Source organism: Cynocephalus volans, chromosome 5 (assembly GCF_027409185.1).
Source record: "Cynocephalus volans isolate mCynVol1 chromosome 5, mCynVol1.pri, whole genome shotgun sequence".
Lineage (NCBI taxonomy): Eukaryota > Metazoa > Chordata > Mammalia > Dermoptera > Cynocephalidae > Cynocephalus > Cynocephalus volans.
The window spans coordinates 40,084,513-40,105,224 of NC_084464.1; the positions used below are offsets into that span (position 1 = coordinate 40,084,513).

General features: G+C 42.1%; 2 protein-coding genes across 2 annotated transcripts in view; one reads left to right on the forward strand and one right to left on the reverse strand.

Annotated features, from left to right (window-relative positions):
* Positions 1-20,712, reverse strand: part of LOC134377893 (zinc finger protein 184) — a 944,311-nt gene that overhangs the window by 905,822 nt on the left and 17,777 nt on the right. The window contains exon 5 of the mRNA XM_063096687.1: positions 9,647-9,651. Within this exon, the coding sequence (XP_062952757.1) occupies positions 9,647-9,651 (5 nt within the window). The remainder of the gene's footprint in view (positions 1-9,646; positions 9,652-20,712) is intronic.
* On the forward strand, positions 597-19,154 carry PGBD1 (piggyBac transposable element derived 1). The gene is made up of 6 exons (XM_063096694.1): positions 597-992; positions 3,284-3,440; positions 9,185-9,273; positions 14,268-14,397; positions 15,067-15,163; positions 17,597-19,154. Exons 1-6 carry the CDS (start codon positions 597-599, stop codon positions 19,152-19,154), a joined length of 2,427 nt encoding a protein of 808 aa, XP_062952764.1.

Consider the following 20,712-nt stretch of genomic DNA (forward strand, 5'->3'; position numbering starts at 1 on the left):
ATTTCTGCCGTAGTCTATTGGTCAAAGCAAGTCACAGGCTAGCAAAGATTCAGGAGAAGGAAAAATAGATTCCACCTCTTGATGAGAAGATTGGCAAAATATCATCACAAAAGGTATTTGGGGATGGGTGACTTTGGAAAAAGTCTACCATACCTATATATAAAGTGTAATATTCAGTGAGAGATACACAGAAATAGATGACCTTTGAGATTATAATTTTTGCCCATGAGGGTAGCCATCTGATTCCTCCATAGGTAAAATTATCTTTTCTCCCCATCCAAAGTGTAAGCTGCTTGACCATTCTTATTGCTAACCCTTCTTCCCTCATATCCTGCATCTCTGACCTCTGGACTTAGCCCCGTTAGTGTTCAAGATATACTTCTGATTCATTTCCCAGATGGTAGAGGCGAACATGCTCAGCTTTCGAGCATGACCCACAGTAGGGACAAAAATATAAGTATGTTACATAGAATTTTGAAGCTCTTGTAATTTGCATGTTACTGATCAATTCTTATGCTTCAGATTTACATTTGGAAAAACATTTGTGAAGCATATACCTCAGCTAAGTGAACCTTTTTTTAACCTCTAAGCTCAACATGTATGAAGCTTTGCCAGGCCCTGCTCCTGAAAATGAAGATGGCCTTGTGAAAGTGAAAGAGGAAGATCCCGCCTGGGAGCAGGTGTGCAAATTACAGGAGGGCAGCTCCCACACTCAGGAGCTTTGCCGCCTGCGCTTCCGGCAGTTCTGCTTCCAGGAGGCTCCTGGGCCCCGGGAGGCTCTGACCCAACTCCGAGAACTTTGCCATCAATGGCTGAGGCCAGAGGTGCACACCAAGGAGCAGATCTTAGAGCTGCTGGTGCTGGAGCAGTTCCTGACCATCCTGCCGGAGGAGCTCCGGGCCTATGTGCGGACGTATACTCTAGAGAGTGGGGAGGAGGCAGTGACAACACTGGAGAATCTAGACACAAGACGTGGAGACACAGGACAGCAGGTGGGAAGAGAATGTGTGTGGTGGTGTAGGAGAAGAAATGGGGAATGTGTACAAGTTAAATTTTTAACTTTTTACTTTGAAATAGTTTATAACTCATAGAAGTACTGAGAGAGTAGTTTAAAGAACTCCTGTATACTCTTAACCCAGATTCACCAGTTAATATGTTTCATTATGTGCTTCCCCTCATGCACTCTCTTGTGTTAGTGAGTGTGTGCACTCTCTCTATGCTTATGTATACACACACACACACACACACACAGTAATTTTTTCCTTGAACCATTTAAGAGTTGCAGACATCATGCCCCTTTACCTCAAAACACTTCAATTTGTTTTTTAAAAGAGAAAGGGCATTGTCTCTTATAACCAGAATACAATGATCATGTTTGGGGAGGTTAAATTTGTTATGATACTATCATATAACACTAGTCCTTATTCAAATTTGCCATATTATCCCAATAGTGGTTTTTATGGTAATCTCCCCCCTGTTCCAGGATACAAATCAGGATCACACATTGTATTTAGTTACAGTGTCTCTTTAGTCTCTGTGAATCTGGAATATCTGCTCAGTCTTCACCATGACATTGATATTTCTGAAGAGAGCAGGCCCGTTTTTTTGGAGAATGCCCCTCAATTTGGATTTGTCTTATATTTTCTCTTCATTAGATGTACGTTGCACATCTTGGCTAGAATACTGTTGCTTTGCCTCCCACGGATTTGTCACCCCTTTTCCCCTGGGTGACGGAGCCGCCACAGATTACTCAAAGCCCGTCTCTTTTGAGCATTGAGAAGCCTCAGAAAGGGGTTAATCTCCCAGGACCCTCAAGCACAAGGCGTCCTTCCATTTAGGAAATTAACCACAAATTGGGGTTCTCTTCCTGCATTTATTCTCCAGACCAAGAAATTACAGGAAGAGACATAGGTGGGGTTTTGCTAAGTACAGTTTAGCAAGTTTTACAATAGAAGCTGGTAACATTCAGTAAAAACAAGTCAGATGACATTCTGTTAGGCAATTAAGTGATCCACTAACAAAGGCTTGATTTAGCTGACATTCCTTTTCCCTCTAGCAGCTTTTTATAACTTTATGTATCAATTAGTAACTTGTCTGTCTTAGAACCAGCAGCCTTGCTGTGTTAAGATTTTTATCTTGCAACAGAGACTCAATGCCCTGGGGGAAATTTCCTGTCCGTTGCAAGGTCAATATTTGAAACTGCAAGGCTTTGGAAACCAGGCCCTGTGATGTACATTTGCTTTATGAATCCTCTACAGAATACCACAGAGGTTATGCTGTGTGCTCCTCAGTGCATCACTTCAGTAATGGTTTGTCCCATTACTGATGAGGTTACACGTGGTATCTGTCAGATTTCTCCACTAGAAAATTGCCATTTCTCCCTTGTAATTAGTAATGATCTGGGGGAGACATTTTGAGACAGTGTACATATTCCTCATTAAACTTTCACTCACTAGTTTAAGCATCCATCTGTTTTTAATTTTTCCTTTTCTCAGCAGAGATCCTCTGCCTGCCCTGTCTGCCTAACTTGCTGCTATATCCCCAGCATGTAGAGCAGGGCCTGGCTCTTGATAGGTGTGCTGTTCATATTTGCTGAATGAGTGAATGTTTCTTTCTTTTTGTGGGGGTGGGTTGTATGAGTCTGTTTCTGTTGCTTATAACGAAATACCTGGAACTGGGTGATTTATAAAGAAAAACAAAATTTATTGCTCACAGTTTCTGAGGCTGGGAAGTTCAAAGTCCATCTGGTGGTGGTGACAGTGACCTAGGGGTCTCACATTGCAAGATGATGGAAGCAGAGAGAACAGAGAGAGAGAAAGACAGACTCTCCTCTTCTTTTAAAGCCCTCAGTACCACACCCCTGACCATCGTTTTTAATCCATTCATTACTACATGGTCCTACAATCCAATCAGCTCTTCAAGGTTCCACCTTTCAATTACCATAATAGGATTTCCCACCCTCTTAACAGTCACAGTGGGGACTAAGTTTCTAATAAATAAAACTTGAGGGACACAATTCAAGCTTCAGTGAGTTTTGGGGGGACATAATTCAATCCACTACTGGGGGGCAGCTTGCTTGTACTGGGATCTGAACCCTTGACCTTGCTGTTATCAGCACCAACTCTAATGAAGTGAGCTAACTGGTCAGCCTGAATGTCTCTGTCTTGCTGCTTCTTTAAAGGATCAGATTGGGCTTGCCTGTGTTCCTTTGGGGAAATCCTTAACTGCTATTCAGTCTAGTTCCCACCAGGATGCCTTTTTAATGTGAGTCTTTTGTCTCCAGGCCTCTGTCTACATTCAAGGACAGGACATGCACCCAGTAGTGACAGAATATCAAGGAGCCTCTTTGGAGTGTCAGAGCCTCCAGCTCCTTCCTGGGGTAACCACCCTGAAGTGTGAACCGCCACAGCTCCCCCAAGAGAACACCCAAGAAGTGAGTGGTAAGTGCCAGAGGGTGAGTTTAGTGATAACACCGGGAGCAGGCCTTTGACAGGTGGACGGTCTTCTTAGTAGAAGCTTGATTGTATCCTCAAGTTTTTGTTTCTTGTTTTTGTATACATTATGAAATGATTACCACAAAGGCTACCTCACAGTTTCTGTGTGTGTGTGTGTGTGTGTGTGTGGTGTGTGTGTGTGTGTGTGTGGTGTGTGTGTGTGTGTGTGTGTGTGTGTGTTGAGAATATTTGAGATCAACTTTCTTAGCAAATTTCAAATAGTAATACATTATTATTTACTGTAGTCACCATGCTATATATTAGGTCTCAAGAACTTTGTATTTATATTTTAACATCAAATTTTTCTGTTTTGTTTTGTTTTTTGTCTGTCCCTTTTAAACAAGCTCTTAAAAACATTAGAATTGTAAAATGTTAGAATTCTGAGATCTTCTTATCTAACATACTCAATTTATAGTTTAAAAAAACCCATTCAAAGAGTTTAAATGACTTGCCCAGGGTCAACAGAGGCAGAGCCAGTTCTAGAATTTAAGTCTCCTGACCTTTGACCAAAACTCTTTCTTTACCCTATGCCTCTATTTTACATTTTTAATTCTACACCTGTGGATGTTTTAAATATTTATTTGGTAGCTTTTCATAAAGTTATTCTTTTCCGCATGGTAACATTTTCTTCTGTATCTTCCCTGCTTCTAATCTTTCAATTGTTTTAAATACAGTTTTAGGCTTACATAGGTTCTCTCCTTCCCTCCATTTGGAGTTACTCTGCTTTGTGTAGGGTTCTGCTCTTTTCCATACCGTTCACCTCCAGATAAAGCATCCCAACTACTGGTTATATTTCAGCTCTGTGCAGCATTCTGGCAGTAGAGTGAGCCATGCGAAGGATGCAACATCTGTGGTCTGCAGTCAACAGACTCATTGTCGAGAGCAGGCAAAAGCACACAAAAAGTTCAAAGAGGAGACTGTAGAACTCCTCTTTGAGGAGACTGTAGAGGAATATTTTTAAACTTTGTGGGGAGGGGTGCTACCATTTTTTCCCAGAATTTGTTGGAAGCTATTGATTCTCTTCCCTAGGAGATATGTGCACATAAAAGAATTCCACAAACAATTTCAGAGGATTGATTTACCAATCACCATATTATTGATCTGTAAATATTGATAGTAAGTGCAGAATAAATGGTTCATGTAATAAGTGATATGAGAATATTAGAGGGAGATAAAACAAGATGTATAGGGCTCAGATTATTTGTGTTATTTATCCACTGCAGCATAAATAGAACTTGATATTTCCTTACCTTCATAGCTGATGGTTCTATTATGTTTCTCAGTTACAAAAAACAACCACTGTATGAAGCCCCAGGTGTTTTATTTATGTGAAGAAGTTTAGAGGTGGTAGGGAGCCATATAGTTAGGAGTTTGGTAAGTTTTCCTGAGGGGTGAGCCTGGCATTGAGCCTTGAAGGATGGCAGGATTTGGAGTGGGGCAGAAAGGGGATAAGCATTCTTAATTACCTATGAGATGATGAATATATACCTGCTGGAAGCAATTTTATTTCATCACGATTGGAGAAGGGGGAGGGGCAGTGAAGAATGGAGGTGAGAGGCTGTCAGAAGATGATGGTAATTGACAGAAAGGTAACAGTGGTCATAGGATATAAGATTCTCTAATGAAAGCGAAGGATTAAAAAACTGCATGAGATGGCTCAGAGAGCTGGACTCCAGCATTCTCCTGGGCAGAGGTCTGGCTTCCCTTGCCCCTCTAAGACCCCCATGAGGATGCACCCCTGCAGTGGTATGTGTGATGGGGATAAAGGTACTCTCTGGCCCTTCAGGAAGCATGTTTTGTTGTTCTCAATGGCTTTTTATAGCCTCTTAGCCCCTCCTCCAGAGACTGTGTAAGGGTCTGCCTTCCTAGTAGTTATAACCTCAGCACATTTCTCCAGGTTACCTGAGACCAGGTGAACCAAAGATCAGTTTCCCAAGCATAGCTGCATTCCCTTCTCCTGTGCTGGTATCTTCAAGGGGTAGTAAGTCAACTAACAGGGCTAGAGGGTAGGGTTTATTTAGGGAAAGAGTTGGTGGGGAAAATAGCTTAGTTGGGGCCATATTACAGAGATCTTTAAATTTGAACCAAGAAGTTTGGACTTCATCATTAAAAAGTTGGGTGCCTTTGAAGTCTTTTACCAAAAATATGGTTTTCAGTGAGTGTATTATATGTGTGTGTGTGTGGGGGGGGGGTATTTCATTCTCCCCTGTCATGAAATACTAGATTTAAAATGAAAACTCCTGAATATTTTTGTCAGTCTCTTAATGTCCAACTGCGGTTGATTCTTAATGTCAGGCAAGTTGCTAAGTGTTTAGATATGTTGATGGAGAAGCAGAGGGATCTTGAGTTACCATCTGGTTTATTGCAACTTAAGCCCATTTTCTCCTGTTCTGTTTTTGGCAGAGATGTAGACCAGTGGATCGGTGGTGTTTGTAATGAACTTTTATGTGTTTGAAAACTTTCCTCTGCCTTCCTCCCAGGCTTAACTCTAATGCTCTTCTACCTCAGGAGCATGATAAGGTGCAAACACAACATCTGATCTGATCTTTGCTCTCAAGTTTTCTCTTGCCTTTGTTATCTTTCCTCTCTTTCCTCATTCATTATATCTTTTACCCCTTTTCATTTTCTGTTGCCACCTTGTCTCTTCTCAACTTAGCCCTTTTTCTATCAGCAAACCTGATTTGTTTTACACTGTGCCTTTTAAGCTGTTTGGTTTAGCACAGTGGAGAAGTATGTAGTAACCGTGAATCAGGGGCAAGGCTCTTTTTTCCAGCAAGCTTTATTACTTCTAGAAATGAAACAACAGCAACAAAAAGATTCCATAGTGATCCATTGTGTCCGGAGCAAAAGAAAGCAATGCTATGTTCTATGTTATATTTTGGGTTAGAATTATCACACGTGCTCTTCATGTGGTCATTTTGTGCTACTTCTATCATTGCCTATATTGAAAAATAGTAATATATTGCCTTGTGTGAGGTCTTGTAGTCCATAGAGGGCTTTTGTATTTGTTATCTCATTTAATGTTGTTTAACCCTGTAAAGTGGATTGTGATCTCCCCATTGCACAGATAAGGAATCAGAGGCTTAGACAAACTGCGACAGGCCCAAGACCCCATAGTAGTAACTATAACCCAGTTCTTTTGACATCAAATCTAGTTTATATCTGCATTCTGTTTCCCTAGTTAATCTATAAATACATTGAAAACAAAAACTGTAGCTTGCTCCTTTCTCCTTTGCACCAAGTACACTGTTGTACATACAGTCAATGCTCAATTAATGTTTGCTGATTGTTTTTAATTCCTGCAGAATTTAGGTCTTCTCACTTCCTTCAGGTGTCCTGTAAGGCTGTTTTCTGGCCTTAATTCTTCCCCTGCCCAGCTCTCTACTTGTCAGCTCTGTCGGTGGCCTCATTGTTAGGCAGTTCCCTACTCATATTCAAATATTTTAGAGCTTTGTCTTCCAGAAAGTCCCACCCTCACCCCCACCCATGGCTGGACAATTGAAAGAGAGAAGTATGGCCTCATTACTGAGTAAGGGCCTGCTGCCCAGTGCCATAGAAGCCAATACCATGGCACTATTTTTTGAAAAAAGAAAAGGCTTTATTTTGCGAGGTTGACCAGTGGATAGACTGGAGGCAAGGCTCTTATATCTGTCTCCCTGATCCAGGGGCTGCCAGGCTTTTAAGCAGTATTTGGTATCCCTGATTGGCTAACTCCCAGTCTGGCCATATAGAGGGGGCATTAGTGGATTGGATGTTTCCAGTCAGGCCACCTACGTTAAGGAGGCAAGACTGATTGGCTGGGACAGGCAAGGGCTGATTGGCTGATAAGTCAAGAACTGATTGGTTAATTCTGATTCCAGTCCATTGGTAGAAGATTTTCAGATTCCTACTGTGCCCCAGGTCATCTGGAGGGTAAGGTCCTCTCTGAATGTGCTCAGCTTGCACTGTGCAAGATAACTTTGAAATAATTTGAGAGAGGAAAGTAAAACTAGTTTCAGCTAATTTTAGACAGTTTCAGCTACTCTGAGAATTTCCGAATTTCTGAAGACACCACTGTTCTCCTTATATTCAGTGTTCAGAGTTGAACCTTAAATACAAAAATTAATAAATGAAACATGCCTAACCATAGTCTCATAAGACAAGTAAATCCTAGCTCCGATTTTGTAGTATTTCAGGTGCCTCTTCTTAGATCAAGGAATAGATCTTATTATCCAAGGAATAGATAATGTTGTCTTGAATTTTAGATACTTAAGCCTTAGAGCAATTTTAGGAGGAGAAAACAGTGGCATGAGTGTTTTGCATTGTGATACAATATTTTGGCATCTGAACAACTTTGACCCCTGCCTTCATTTTGCATATCTCAGGAGCAGGCCAGTGTTTTGCTGGAGGCCAGTCGCCTTGGGCCTTAGCTCTTAGCTTCTGTTGGAATTAGAATTTTTCACTTTCCGCACTGAGTAGACCAGAGCTGTGCCTTGTGTACCATTCTTGGGGCTGTGGGAACATGTTTGCCTTTGTGGTGTGGTAGCCACTGCAGCCCAGATCTTAGGATTGTCCTTTGTGATAGAAACCAGAGAGCAGCATGTGAACTGGGGACTTGGAAGAGCCATTTTGTAGCACACATCATCCCCCTATTCCTGGCATCCTGTGACAGAGAAGCAGCACCTCCCCAAGCTTCAGCACAGGAGGAAAAGAGCCCAGAAGGAAGAGTTACAGTGGAGGGGAAGGACTTCTAGAGGTGTGAATCCCAGATCTGCCACCTGCCACCTGTGTGACCTGGGCAACTTATTTATTTATTTAATTGAAATGCAATTGATTGTACATATTTGTGTGGTGCAGAGTTGTATACAGTGTGCGATGATCAAGTTGGGATAATTAGCATATTCATCATTACAAAACATATCGTTTTTTTGTGTTGAGGATATCTCCCTGCACCCTAACCAACTGAGCTAAGTGCCAGCCCCCCTGGCAACTTATTGATTTGGTCAGTCAGTCAACAATTACCTGTTTGACTTCTGTGTGCTTTGTACTCAACTCTGATCCTTTTTGAATCTGCCTAGGATAAACAGAGGTGATAATTTGGACTTTGGTGACTGTAAAGATTGTAAATAATCTTTTTAAGTCACAGCACAGTGGCCAGCACCGTGCAGTCATCACCACTATTTTGATTATTGTTGGTAACATGGCAGATTCCCAAAGGTTCTTCTAGCTCGTGGCCAACTTCTCTTCTCTTTATTTTTTTCGCACCTTTATTTTCTTTCCTCTCTCTTACTCTTCCTCTTTTTGGCTTTCCTTTTTCTCCTTTTCCTCATATCTCTACTCTTCACATCTTTTCCTTCATCTCTGTGTTCTCTGCTTGATCTTTCTGTTATCACAAGCCTCTTCCTCCCCTTTCTTTATTTTCATCTATGACTTTAAATTTTTCTTTATATGTGTAAAAGTGCATCTGTAAAGCACATTATGAGTGTATAAACCTCACTCAATTTTATGGGTTGAAGACCATAAAGTTTTAGAATTTTAGAATTCCTGACAGAATGAGAACAGTCCCGATGGTCTATTTTAGATGATAAGATCTTAGTTCTTGGAAGTTTAACAAATATAAGTTTAGGGGTTAGGGGTGCTGGGTGCCTATCAAAGGGCATACCTGAAGGCCATTCTATCTCACATAGGACTCTTGTCTCCTCTCTCTACAGGGCCTGCTCCCCAGGGAGCAGCCCTTCCTCAGGAAGAAAGCCCCAGGGACAAGATAGCAGCACGTGAGTTTAACCCAGCTGGATCCCAGGTAAGCAAGGTGCGGAGGCTGTGGGAGCTTCAGCCGCAGCCTCCTTCTCCCTGACCACCTGTTCTTTGCCTTTCTCTTGGCTCACAGTCCTCACCCTGAGAGCCTTGCAGGTGGCACAGTTCCTCTGTGTTCACTGTGTCACAGAATATCACAGACCATGTGTGCATCATCTGAGGAGCTCATATTGATTACATACTATTTATTGCCTTGTTCATACCATGTTTAGGAGGCATGTCCAAATCTCAAGGTATGGGAGTAAAGGGTGGAGTTAGGCCCCTGGTTTCAGAAAGTACTTCCACTCATTTAATGCTAAGTGACCGATGTTTTGTCTTTTGGGATCTCTGGTTTTTCTTCCCAGCCTGAGAACCAGGACTCTTTCTCACACTCCTTTATATTCTCAGTGTTCAGCACATACCCAAATTAATATTTGATGATGATAATGGAAATTCTGTATATCCAAAGCAAAAACTTCACATCTTCTTTACAAAATGGACTCTTGTTTTTTTTTTTTCTTATTCTCTCAGTGGTTGTGTTAGTCCATTTCTGTTGCTTATAATAGAATATACTTGGAACTGTGTATTTTGTAAGAAAATGAAATTTATTGCTTATGCTTTCAGAGGCTGGGAAGTCCAAATTCCAGGGAGCACATCTGGTGAAGGCCTTGGTGATGACAGTAATACAGGTGTCTCACACGGCAGAATGGAGGAGCAGAGAGAGAGAAAGAGACTCTCACATGGTCTCCTTTTAAAGACCTCAGAACCATGCCCATGACTTAGGGCGTGGTCCTTCCAATCTAATCACCTCCCTTCAAGGCCCTGCCTTTCACTTATCATAATAGGATTTCCCACCCTCAACAGTTACAATTGGGATTAAGCTTCAATGACTCTGGGGGCCATTCAGTCCACTGCAGTGGTTCATTCATTTTCTTGGTCATTTACTTTTTAAAAAAATTAAGTCTTTCCCATTGAAGTCCTCTTGCACACTGCTGCTACATCAAGATACTGTCTTTGTGGGATCCTGTGCTCACTTAGTCCTTTTCTGTGCTTTCTAATTTGTTCCTTCAGACTCAATGCCTCCTGTTCTTACAAATACTTTAAAAAATACTTAACAAATACTTTACCTTCCTGAAAAGAAATATATAGAAAATAAAACCTGCTTATACACATTTTAAAAATCAACATAGGAAGGTCCAGTCAAGACGGCAGAATAGACAGTTCCCAGTGTCACTCCCTCCCACAAATCAACCAATTTACAATTATAAAAATGTAACATCAGCCAAGCTGGGGCCACTGGAGCTCAGGGGAAGAGGAGGAGAGACCTACAGAGTTCATGAAGACAGGAGAAACCGTGATGAGAGAGAGAAAAAACTGGAGCATTTCTGGCCACTGCTGCTTTAAGGCTCGAGCTGATGAATGCATGGAGCAGGAGCTGGCAGAATCCACAGCTGTGCCCTTCAGATGGAGTTACTTGGAGGTGGCAGGGGAGAAGAGGGTTTGGCAGCGCCCACGCCAGCAAGACCACAAATAAGGTTCCCATGGACCTGTGCAGAAGCGAGGAGCCAGAACAACTAAAAAAAGGGAGCCATTCAGGGGCCAGTGAGTCATTGCAAGGGACCAGCACAGGGCCTGCCCCATGAGAAGTGTTTGGAGCATGGGTGGTGGGGGAGATGGGCCCACCGGGAGAACACTGGGACACAACAAGGACAGCTGACCCGCCCCCCAATCAGCACAGGACCACTCAGAGGAGACTGGTCGGGAATGCAGAATTGCATGGGGTGCAGTTCAGTGAAAAAACCCAGGCCCAGATCAGAGATAATACACAACCCGGATCCACCGGGTCTCTGGAGAGCCGGAAGTACCTATAAGATCAACCATTAAACCCTGAGCTGCACAAAAAGCCTTCCCTAGGGAAACAGCAGCAAAGCAGCAAGTTAGCTCAACCACACAGCTCAAGTACTGGTTCCCACAGGAAGATCCCCCATGTTAGAAGTAAGCTAAAAAATTAGTTCTGGCCCAGGCACACCACTAGCACCTTGGGGCCTGCCTGGGAACTGGAGGCTTGGAGCCGGGGAATGGACCCCACTCCCACATCTAGGCAAATCATGCCAGCACCTCGGGGCCCTCCTGGGGACCGGAGGCATGGAGAAGGGGACTGGACCACCCTCCCACAACCAGGCATACCACCCCAGTGCCTCGGGGCCCACCCGGGGACCCAGGGCATGGATAAGGGAACCAGACTACCCTCCCACAACCAGGCACACCATGCCAGCAACTTGGGGCCCACCCAGGGACCCAAGGCATGGAGAAGGGGACTGGACCGCCCTCTCACAACCAGGCACACTGTGCCACCACCTCGGGGCCCATCCAGGAACCTGAGGCATGGAGAAGGGCACTGGTCCTCTCTCCCACAACCAAGCACACTGTGCCAGCACCTTGGAGCCCGTCCGGGGACTCGGAGCATGGAGAAGGGGACTAGACCTCCCTCCCACAAGAGGCACACCACGCCAGTGCCTCGGGGCTCTTCTGGGGACCCAGGGAATGGAGTTGGGGACCAGACCCTCCTCCCACAACCAAGCACACCATGCCAGCGCCATGGGGCCCACCTGGGGACCCAGGGCATGGAGAAGGGGAGCAGGCCCCCCCTCCCACAACCACGCACACTGCCAGCACCAATGAGCATGACAAAAATATCACCTCCATATGGGCGGCCCACCACAGCCACTACAATAACCATGGCTGCCTCCAAAGTGGCTAGATGCCACAACCACCATGCAGATGGCCCACCAACTACTGAAGTGCATTCTCACAAGGAGAGTCACCAGCAGAGATAAAGAAGAGGATGTCTTTCTCCACAAAGCCCATTTCAGAGTGACAGAGGAAGCATCTGCTCTATGATAATGTTGGGGGACCTGATCACATCTCTCAGTATTGGACAGATCATCTAGGCAACAAATCAACAGAGTAACCATTATTCTTTCAGAAGGAGAGAAGAAATCTAGAGTAATTAGGGGGAAGGGGGGAGGGAGGGGGGATGGTGTGAGATTGGACAAGGAGCATAAAGAATAATTACGACTTGTAACAATATATATGCTAGTGATATTGATTTGATGAACATATCTCAATGTTCAACCCCCAAAATATGTATAATCGTTTTTGATTCAATAGATAAAATAAATTTTTAAAAAATCAACATAGTTACCTTAAATGTAATACAATGTAGAAACAAAGAAAAAGTAATTTATATTTAAAAAAATAGTATGTATTTAAAATGCAAATGTTTGGACATGATTATATCTGAAACAATAACAAAGTAGATGTTTACACTGTTGTATAATCAGTATTTGAATTAAGGAGGAATAAGAGGATCAGAAGTCCAGGAACATCAAATGGAAGAGGAATAGGTGAACAGTAGAATGAAAACTAGTATTGAGTCAAATAAAGAAAGACCAGACAGAGAAGAAGGAAATAACCTTAACTGAAGTAGGACTAATGCTGTAGATTGAATTATGTACCCCCAAAAGACATGCTGAAGTCCTAACCCCAGGTACCTGTGATTGTGAACTGATATGGAAATAGGTTCTTTGTAGATGTAATCAAGTAAAGATGAGGTCATACTGGATCAGGATGGGCCCTAAATCTAACAACTGTTAGCCCTGTAAGATGGCTTTGTGAAGACCAAGAGACACACAGGGAGAATGCCATGTGATGACTGAGGCAGAGATTTGTGTGATGTGTCTACAAGCCAAGGAACACCAAGGATTGCTGACAACCACTAGAATCTGGGAGAGAAGCAGGGAAGATCCCCACCTAGTGCTTTCAGAGGTCGCATGACTCTGCTGATACCTTGACTTTGGATTTCTAGCCTCCAGAACTGCGAGAGAATGGAATCCTGTGGTTTTAAGCCATTGAGTTTGTGATACCTTATTACAAGAGTCCTAGGAAACCAATATAGATTTCAAGGCAAATTACGATACATTGATAAAGGGGAGAAAATAAGGAGGTATGATATTTAAATGAGATGGGCTTTTTAGAATCAAAATAATTCTCTGTTTGCAGTTTGGGATAGGGTAGTGATGCGGTAATGAGAAATTATATCTTCTGTTTTGAAACCCCCCTCCTTGTCAAAATAAACATTCAGCCAGTAAAAATGGTACCGTATCCTTTTTCAGGCAGTGGGAAAAAGAGAAAATGAAAGAGAAAATCAAGAGGTTAATAGAGAAAGTCATGTGGTACCCCTTTGGGGATGGTGTCAGACAAAAATATAAAACCACAGACAACCCCCAAAATAAATAATTTCAGTGAATAATTTTTCCAACCTAGATATCTTATCATTGCTAGCTTTGAAATATTTTTAAACAATATTTATTAATAAAATTCAGTGAGATCTCTGCATTTACATTCCATTCCAAGTTTATTAAAAGGAGTCTCAAAACTCCTCCATTATGTATTTGTAATCAGTTTGAGTGCATTTGCAGTAACTGCAATATTGTGTTGAAATGCTCTTCAGCCAAATGCATAGTAGAAAATGCTATGAAACAGTGAGTAGAATAGTCCGAGTGAGTCAGCTTTTATGACAATGTCTTTATTCCATGTCAGTTTCCTACTCTGATGTTCTTAAATTATTGTTTTTTTCAGTATCATTCTGTAAAAAGTCTTCAGGATTCTTATACTTAAGTGCAGCTGATTTATATTACTTATAGGTTGGCTCAGCAGGACACGTGAATGTCTGCAGAATGTGGGACAATTCTTTGTAGTGTGGGACTGTCGCATGCATTACAGTATGTCTGGCATCTCTGGCCTCATCCTCTGCATGGCACTGGCATGAGTTGGGGGTGGGCATCACTGTTAAAACCAAAAAGGTTCCCACAAATTTACAGAATGCCCTGAGGGGTTGGTACCACTGGTCTGTGCTGTGGTATTCAACACCATTCACAACTGGGCCTCTTATCCTTACCCTAGGGAAGTCTAAGAGACCATTTTTTTGCTTTTTTTTAGATGTCAGTGAAGACTGAGGAAGAAGCATCCCAGGGCCTTGCCCCAGAGGAGTGGCCACATCTGAGTCTGGCTCAGAGGAACCCCTGCGGGAACTCAGCTCAGGAGAAGGTTACAGGCCTCAGTCTGATGAGTAAGGACAGGCCTCCGGTTGGCCCCCTGTCTGTGCGCTCCTTCTCCCATCACTGACCCTGACTTTTGACTTGGGAACTCACGTTCCCTACAGACCCTCACCCTCCCATGTCCTTCTGGCCTCTGCCTTCAGATTCCTCTCAGCCCTTGTTATTTTACATCCTTCCCAGTCACATTGTCCTCTGTTGCTAATCACCCAGCTCATTGATTCTTACTGTTATCTTCTCTGATCATCCCTTCCTATTCCCCGATTCCCTCAGCAACTCCTGCTTTGCTCCCTTTTTTCTTCCCTATCAACGATTTCATATGACTTGTCATTTCAGGTATCCCTTCATACTTGGAAGCCCCATGAATGCCTCTGCCTGATCTTCTTTACCTCAGAGGACATTCTCTTCACTCTCTGAGAGCACTACTGTCCGTGTTGAATCTTCTTTAAATGTGCTCTGCCCTGTTGGGCCCTCTCTGCAGCTGGGCTCTGGTGCCCCAGCTGACCTTCCTTCTTCTCTTCCCATACTTTGCCTCATTTTATAGGCCTGCTGAATCTGTGCACCCGAGACACCTGTTGATTTTTTGTTTGTTTTAATTTGGAGCATCTATTCCCTACCCTGGAGGTTGTTTTCTCTAAATTCATAGAACAGACGACACTTAAATTATTAATGTATTATTTTAGCTGAAGAATGTGTAACTGAAGATGAATTGTTTAATACAAAGCAAGAAACTTCTGAAGAAATGGAACAAGGTGGGGAGGCCTCAGGAATACCCAACAGGTGAGTGTCCATGGTCCTGAGTGGGTCAAATCCTGCAGATACAAGAAGAAGTTAGAGTGGAACCAGAGAAATCAGTTGGTCAAAAGTTGCTTTCCTGGAATAATACAGGACAAGTGCCACTCTCACTTCTGGGATCATAGGAGGCCCTGTGCCAACAAGGTGACTTGTCAATATTCAATAATTATACAGAACCTTCATCTGGCACACAGTTGCTTCCATGAATCCTGACCCAGTTTACCCTGTTTGATCACTCTTCCCTGGGCTCCACTATGTTTTTATGGAGCTGTAAAGAGAGAAGACAGAAGGCAGAGAATTTAGATGAGAGTGAGGGCTGCAGACGAGGCGGCCATGATGGCTAAGAAAGAAATATCATCATAGCTGGATGAGGACTTAGGGAAGATAAGTACGGTATCCTCAGCCTCCATTAAGAGATGGGACCAAGGAATAGATCAGAAGAAAGGTAACTGATAAGGAAGGAGAAATTACTGATAGTAGCAGGTGTTTCATAAATGTTGGTTGTGGGAATGAATTAATGTGTAACATAGATATTCCTAAAGCAGAAAGGGAGGGACAAGGGGCCGGCCCATGGCTCACTTGGGAGAGCGTGGTGCTGACAACACCAAGTCAAGGGTTAAGATCCCCTTACTGGTCATCTTTTAAAAAAAAAAAAAAAAAAAAAGGGAGGGACAAGCAGGGGGTTGGCTTCTGGTGAGACCATTAACTCCTCAGAGAATTGAGAAAAGAAGAAAAAGGAAACTAGTAGGATATTTAGGAGCCAGGCAGGAGTTGAGGATTCTCCTTATTGACTCTTGTTCATCTTAGAAAAATCGAGCAAAATCTCAGTTAAAATAGAAATGTCTTGAAGCCTAAGAAGAGAAATGATGTCTTTCCTGAAGCTAGTGAGGCCTGAGCCAAGCTCCACTAAAGGAAGAGTAATAACGTTCTGTAACTTCGCTCAGAGTTATAACTGGGGAATAGGAAGGAATCTGCAGTTGTGCCTGTTGGATGCATTCAACCTCAGGTAACTGAAACCATGACTCACGGTGCCTATAAGAATAAAGACATCTTATTGTTTCACATAACAAATATTCTGAAGGCAGGCCGTTCCAGGATTGGTGCACCAGCTTAACCACGATGTCAAAGATCCAGACCCTCCATCTCTAGCCCCACTTCCTTACCTCACTCTTTTTCCCACTTCCCACTTCTATCTCCTTCCGCACCGTATTGGGGTGGATGCACTGTAGCTCTGGGAATTTAGATTTCAGCAGTGGGAAAGCTCAATATCATGACAGGATTCAAGGAATGTCCCTGAAGTTGGGAATGTCCCTGAAGTTGAGCATGTCAGGGAACTCTAAGATGGATATGTGGTTTTTGTGTTTTTTTTAAATTGAAACACAATTGATTATACGTATTTGTGAGGTACAGAGTAAACTATCAATATATCGTGCACAATATGTGATGATCAAATCAGGATAATTAGCGTATTCATCGTTACAAAACGTATCATTTTTTGTGTCTGTTAACCAATTTCTCACTAGCCCTCTGCTCCCTCCCCCTGTCCCTAAATGGATGCATTGAATGGGTCATACGTGTAGACTCTGAAGACACGGGATGATAAATGCTTTATGTAAATAAATATATGTAGTGTATTATATGAAGATTCACTCTTTTAACTGCTTTTTTAACCTAAGTCTTCTAAAACTAGACTAGTTTACCGATAGGACACTAGTAAATAAAATGCAAATATCTAAAATTTAAAAAGAAGTTTGTATAAAATAATACTTTTCATCTTTGTAACTTTAGCTTACTTCCTTGAAAACCTCATAAAAACAGTTCAAGTGCAATGAGTTTGGGTTTCTTTTCATGTTTTTCCTCAAAACAGTATGTCCACCAGATGAAAGTAGAACTGGGAAAGGCTAAGTCCTTCCATGTTCAGAAATTCTGTGAGAGGGGTGAGGAGGCTCAGTGAATAATGACCTCCTTTCTTGTCCAAGTTCAGAACCAATTGACAGGGACACAGGAGTAAAACAGATGGTTCTGGAAACCTCACCTTCATTACTGGCAGAAGCTAAACTAGACAAAGCGGCTCCGAGGCAGAGCCAAGCGGGCCATGTCGGCAGAGGAGGAGCGCAGCGGCTGTCCTGCACAGGAGCGTGGACGTCTGCATCCTGCTCCTGAAGAAGGCAGACGGAGGGGCTGTGCTATAGACGCCCAGTTTCTCCTCCCAGATTCAACAATCAGTTATGTCGTGAAGTGTGAGTGAGAGGTGGGGAAAGGCCAGAAATGTTAAGTCTAGCCGAAATCCTCCCCATGGACACATGGAGTGAGAAATAAGTAATCCCCACCCCATAAGATTTAGGCTTCAGCATATTTGCTGTGTATGACAGAATACGATGGAGGATTTTTATAGCGTGTGTTCTCTTTTCTTTCCAGAGATAGTATACCCCAGATCCCTTGTAGTACTCCTGTCTCTACTGGAAGGACAGTTGTGCATTTGAACACTCTGAAGGACCGTCACCCAGGTGACTTGTGGGCCCGGATGCACATCTCATCCTTAGAATATGCTGCAGGCGACATTACCCGAAAAGGGAGAAAAAAAGACAAAGCTCGGGTGACTGAACTGCTCCAAGGCCTCGCATTTTCTGGTGATTCGGACACGGAAGAAGACAATGAGCCTGAGAGGCAGCCTGCTCAGAAGAAGCTAAAGGTATCAAGTGTACCTGAGAAGAAATGGACCAAAAGAGACATTAAACCTGACTTTCCTAGCTGGTCAGTACTGGATTCTGGACTTTTGAACCTCAAGAGTGAAAAGTTGAACCCAGTAGAGCTCTTTGAATTGTTTTTTGATGATGAAACATTCAACTTGATTGTCAATGAAACCAATAATTATGCTTCTCAGAAAAATGTCAGCTTGGAAGTCACAGTTCAGGAAATGAGGTGTATATTTGGTATCCTGCTTTTGAGTGGATTTGTAAGGCATCCCAGAAGGGGAATGTATTGGGAAACCTCTGATGCCGGTCAGAACCTGGTTAGAAATGCAATTCAAAGGGACAGATTTGAATTGATTTTCTCATACCTACATTTTGCAGATAATAGCCACCTAGATCAAAAAGATAAGTTTACAAAATTGAGGCCTCTCATAAAGCAAATGAATAAAAATTTCCTCTTGTATGCTCCCCTAGAAGAATACTATTGCTTTGATAAGTCAATGTGTGAATGTTTTGATAGTGACCAATTCCTGAATGGAAAGCCTATTAGAATTGGCTATAAAATTTGGTGTGGTACAACCACACGGGGTTATCTGGTTTGGTTTGAGCCCTATCAAGAAGAAGCAACTATAAAGGCAGATAAGGATCTTGACCTTGGCTTAGGTGGAAATCTAGTGATGAACTTTGCTGATGTTCTTTTAGAGAGAGGTCAGTATCCCTATCACCTGTGTTTTGATAGTTTCTTTACAAGTGTCAAATTGGTGTCAGCCTTGAAGAAGAAGGGGGTGAGGGCAACAGGAACAATTTGTGAGAACAGGACTGAAAAATGTCCACTTATGAATGCAGAACATATGGAAAAAATGAAGAGGGGGTATTTTGATTTCCGAGTGGAAGAAAATGATGAGATAATTTTGTGTTGTTGGCATGGTGATGGCATTATCAGTCTGTGTTCCAACGCTGTGGGCATAGAACCAGTCAATAAGATAAATTGTTTTGCTGCTGATGAAGAGATCTCTCAGATAAGTCAACCATCCATAGTGAAATTGTATGATGAATGCAGGAAAGGTGTAGCTAAAATGGATCAAATTATTGCCAAGTACAGGGTGAGGATAAGAAGCAAGAAATGGTACTCAATTTTGGTGAGCTACATGATCGATGTAGCCATGAACAATGCATGGCAACTGCATAGAGCCTGTAACCCGGCTGCCTCGCTAGACCTCTTAGATTTTCGGAAATGTGTGGCTCATTTCTACTTGGAACATAATGCTAATCTGTCAGATTAAGGCAGAGAAAACAGACACAATGCAGACATTCACAAGACACAGAAAATTATAACTAAATGTAGGTTGTACCCTCCCAAAGCAAATTTGATATATGTAATGAAATTAAGTTATTAAGTAATATTTTAAAAATCAGACATTTATATAGAGTTGCAAAGAGTATTATAACTAGTAATGTTTTAAAATTATCTGTGAAAATGTTGAACTCCAGTGGTACCTTTCTCTATGTCTAATTTTATGTCAGACGTGGGAAATCATTTATTGATTATTTTGTGCATTTAAAGAATGAAATCCTGCCTCTTTTTTAAAAAATTTTTTTTTCTAGAGAATGCCATTTAAAAATGCAGGCAATGTCACAGCAACTATAGAATGGCACTGAATCCATAGTCCAAATTCGAGACAGAGCCTATGAAGTAAGACTGATCTAAACAATACCTAGGTGGTAATAGGCTAAAGACCTCAGCATTGGTGTCAAACTGGTGGATCAGATTGTGTATAGGTGAGAAAGGCCAGGCATGGATGTTGAAGAAGGAAGGTACTGTAAAGGAAAAACCAGAGACGAAGCAAGCACTGCTTTTGAATATTGAAATGAAAGGTGTCCTATTCTGACTGTGTGAGTTGGCAGCAAAAGTCAAAAGAGTAAAGAAAATGGAGAAAACATGAAGCAAATCAGAGTAACAGTAGTAACAATGACTCTATCGTTGACAAGACAGTACAGGATAACAGTAGAGTTAAGAGGACATGAAGCCCATGTTGAAATCACCTGAGGAGATAAGTGAGTGTCCAGGATTAAGGTCATCAGTGATAAATAACACAAGAAGAAATACCAGGTTAAGTCATTAAGTTTTCCTTTTTTTTTTTTTATACTCGTTCTGTAGATGAGAAAACAGGCGTAGTGGTTAAGTAGCATTTTCAAATTCACATAGGTAGGAGGTGGTGCAGCCCTTGGGGCCAATATTGAGAATCAACTTGTTTTATGATTTTTGTTTCTAGTTTGTCTTTTGTTGTGTTGTTGTTGTTTTCATACTTTTCTATATAAAACCCCCAAAAGTCACATTGCAGGAATGGTCAACACTTTTGTAATTGCAAAGGGCTATAGCTTAGGAAAGGACATTCCTAGGGCTCCTGTAGATCTATACCGAAAGAATGATGGCTTTGTCTACCCTGCCCTGTCATTGTACTGAACACATGGTATTTCTGTGCACACCGCGTTTATGGTGCTCCTCAAATACTGCTGTTCTACACAGTAGTTATTTTTGCTCAGGGTATGTTCCTTACTAGACAATAGACTTCCAGAGAATCTCTTTTGCAATAACTTTTTGTAACTAAAACTGGACCTGGAATTATTTGCTATACTATATGGGTTTCTTAGAATACATTACAGTTTGATGGGAAAATTTAGCTATCCAAATACATAGCTTTATCTTTAAAGTGTACTTTAGAACAGTGGAATATGATAGTAACCTCAATGGAAAAAATACGGAATAATTTGCGGTGAGAAATGAAGACAAGTGATGACTTTAAAACTTTACTAAGTATTCATATATGCATGTATTGAAAG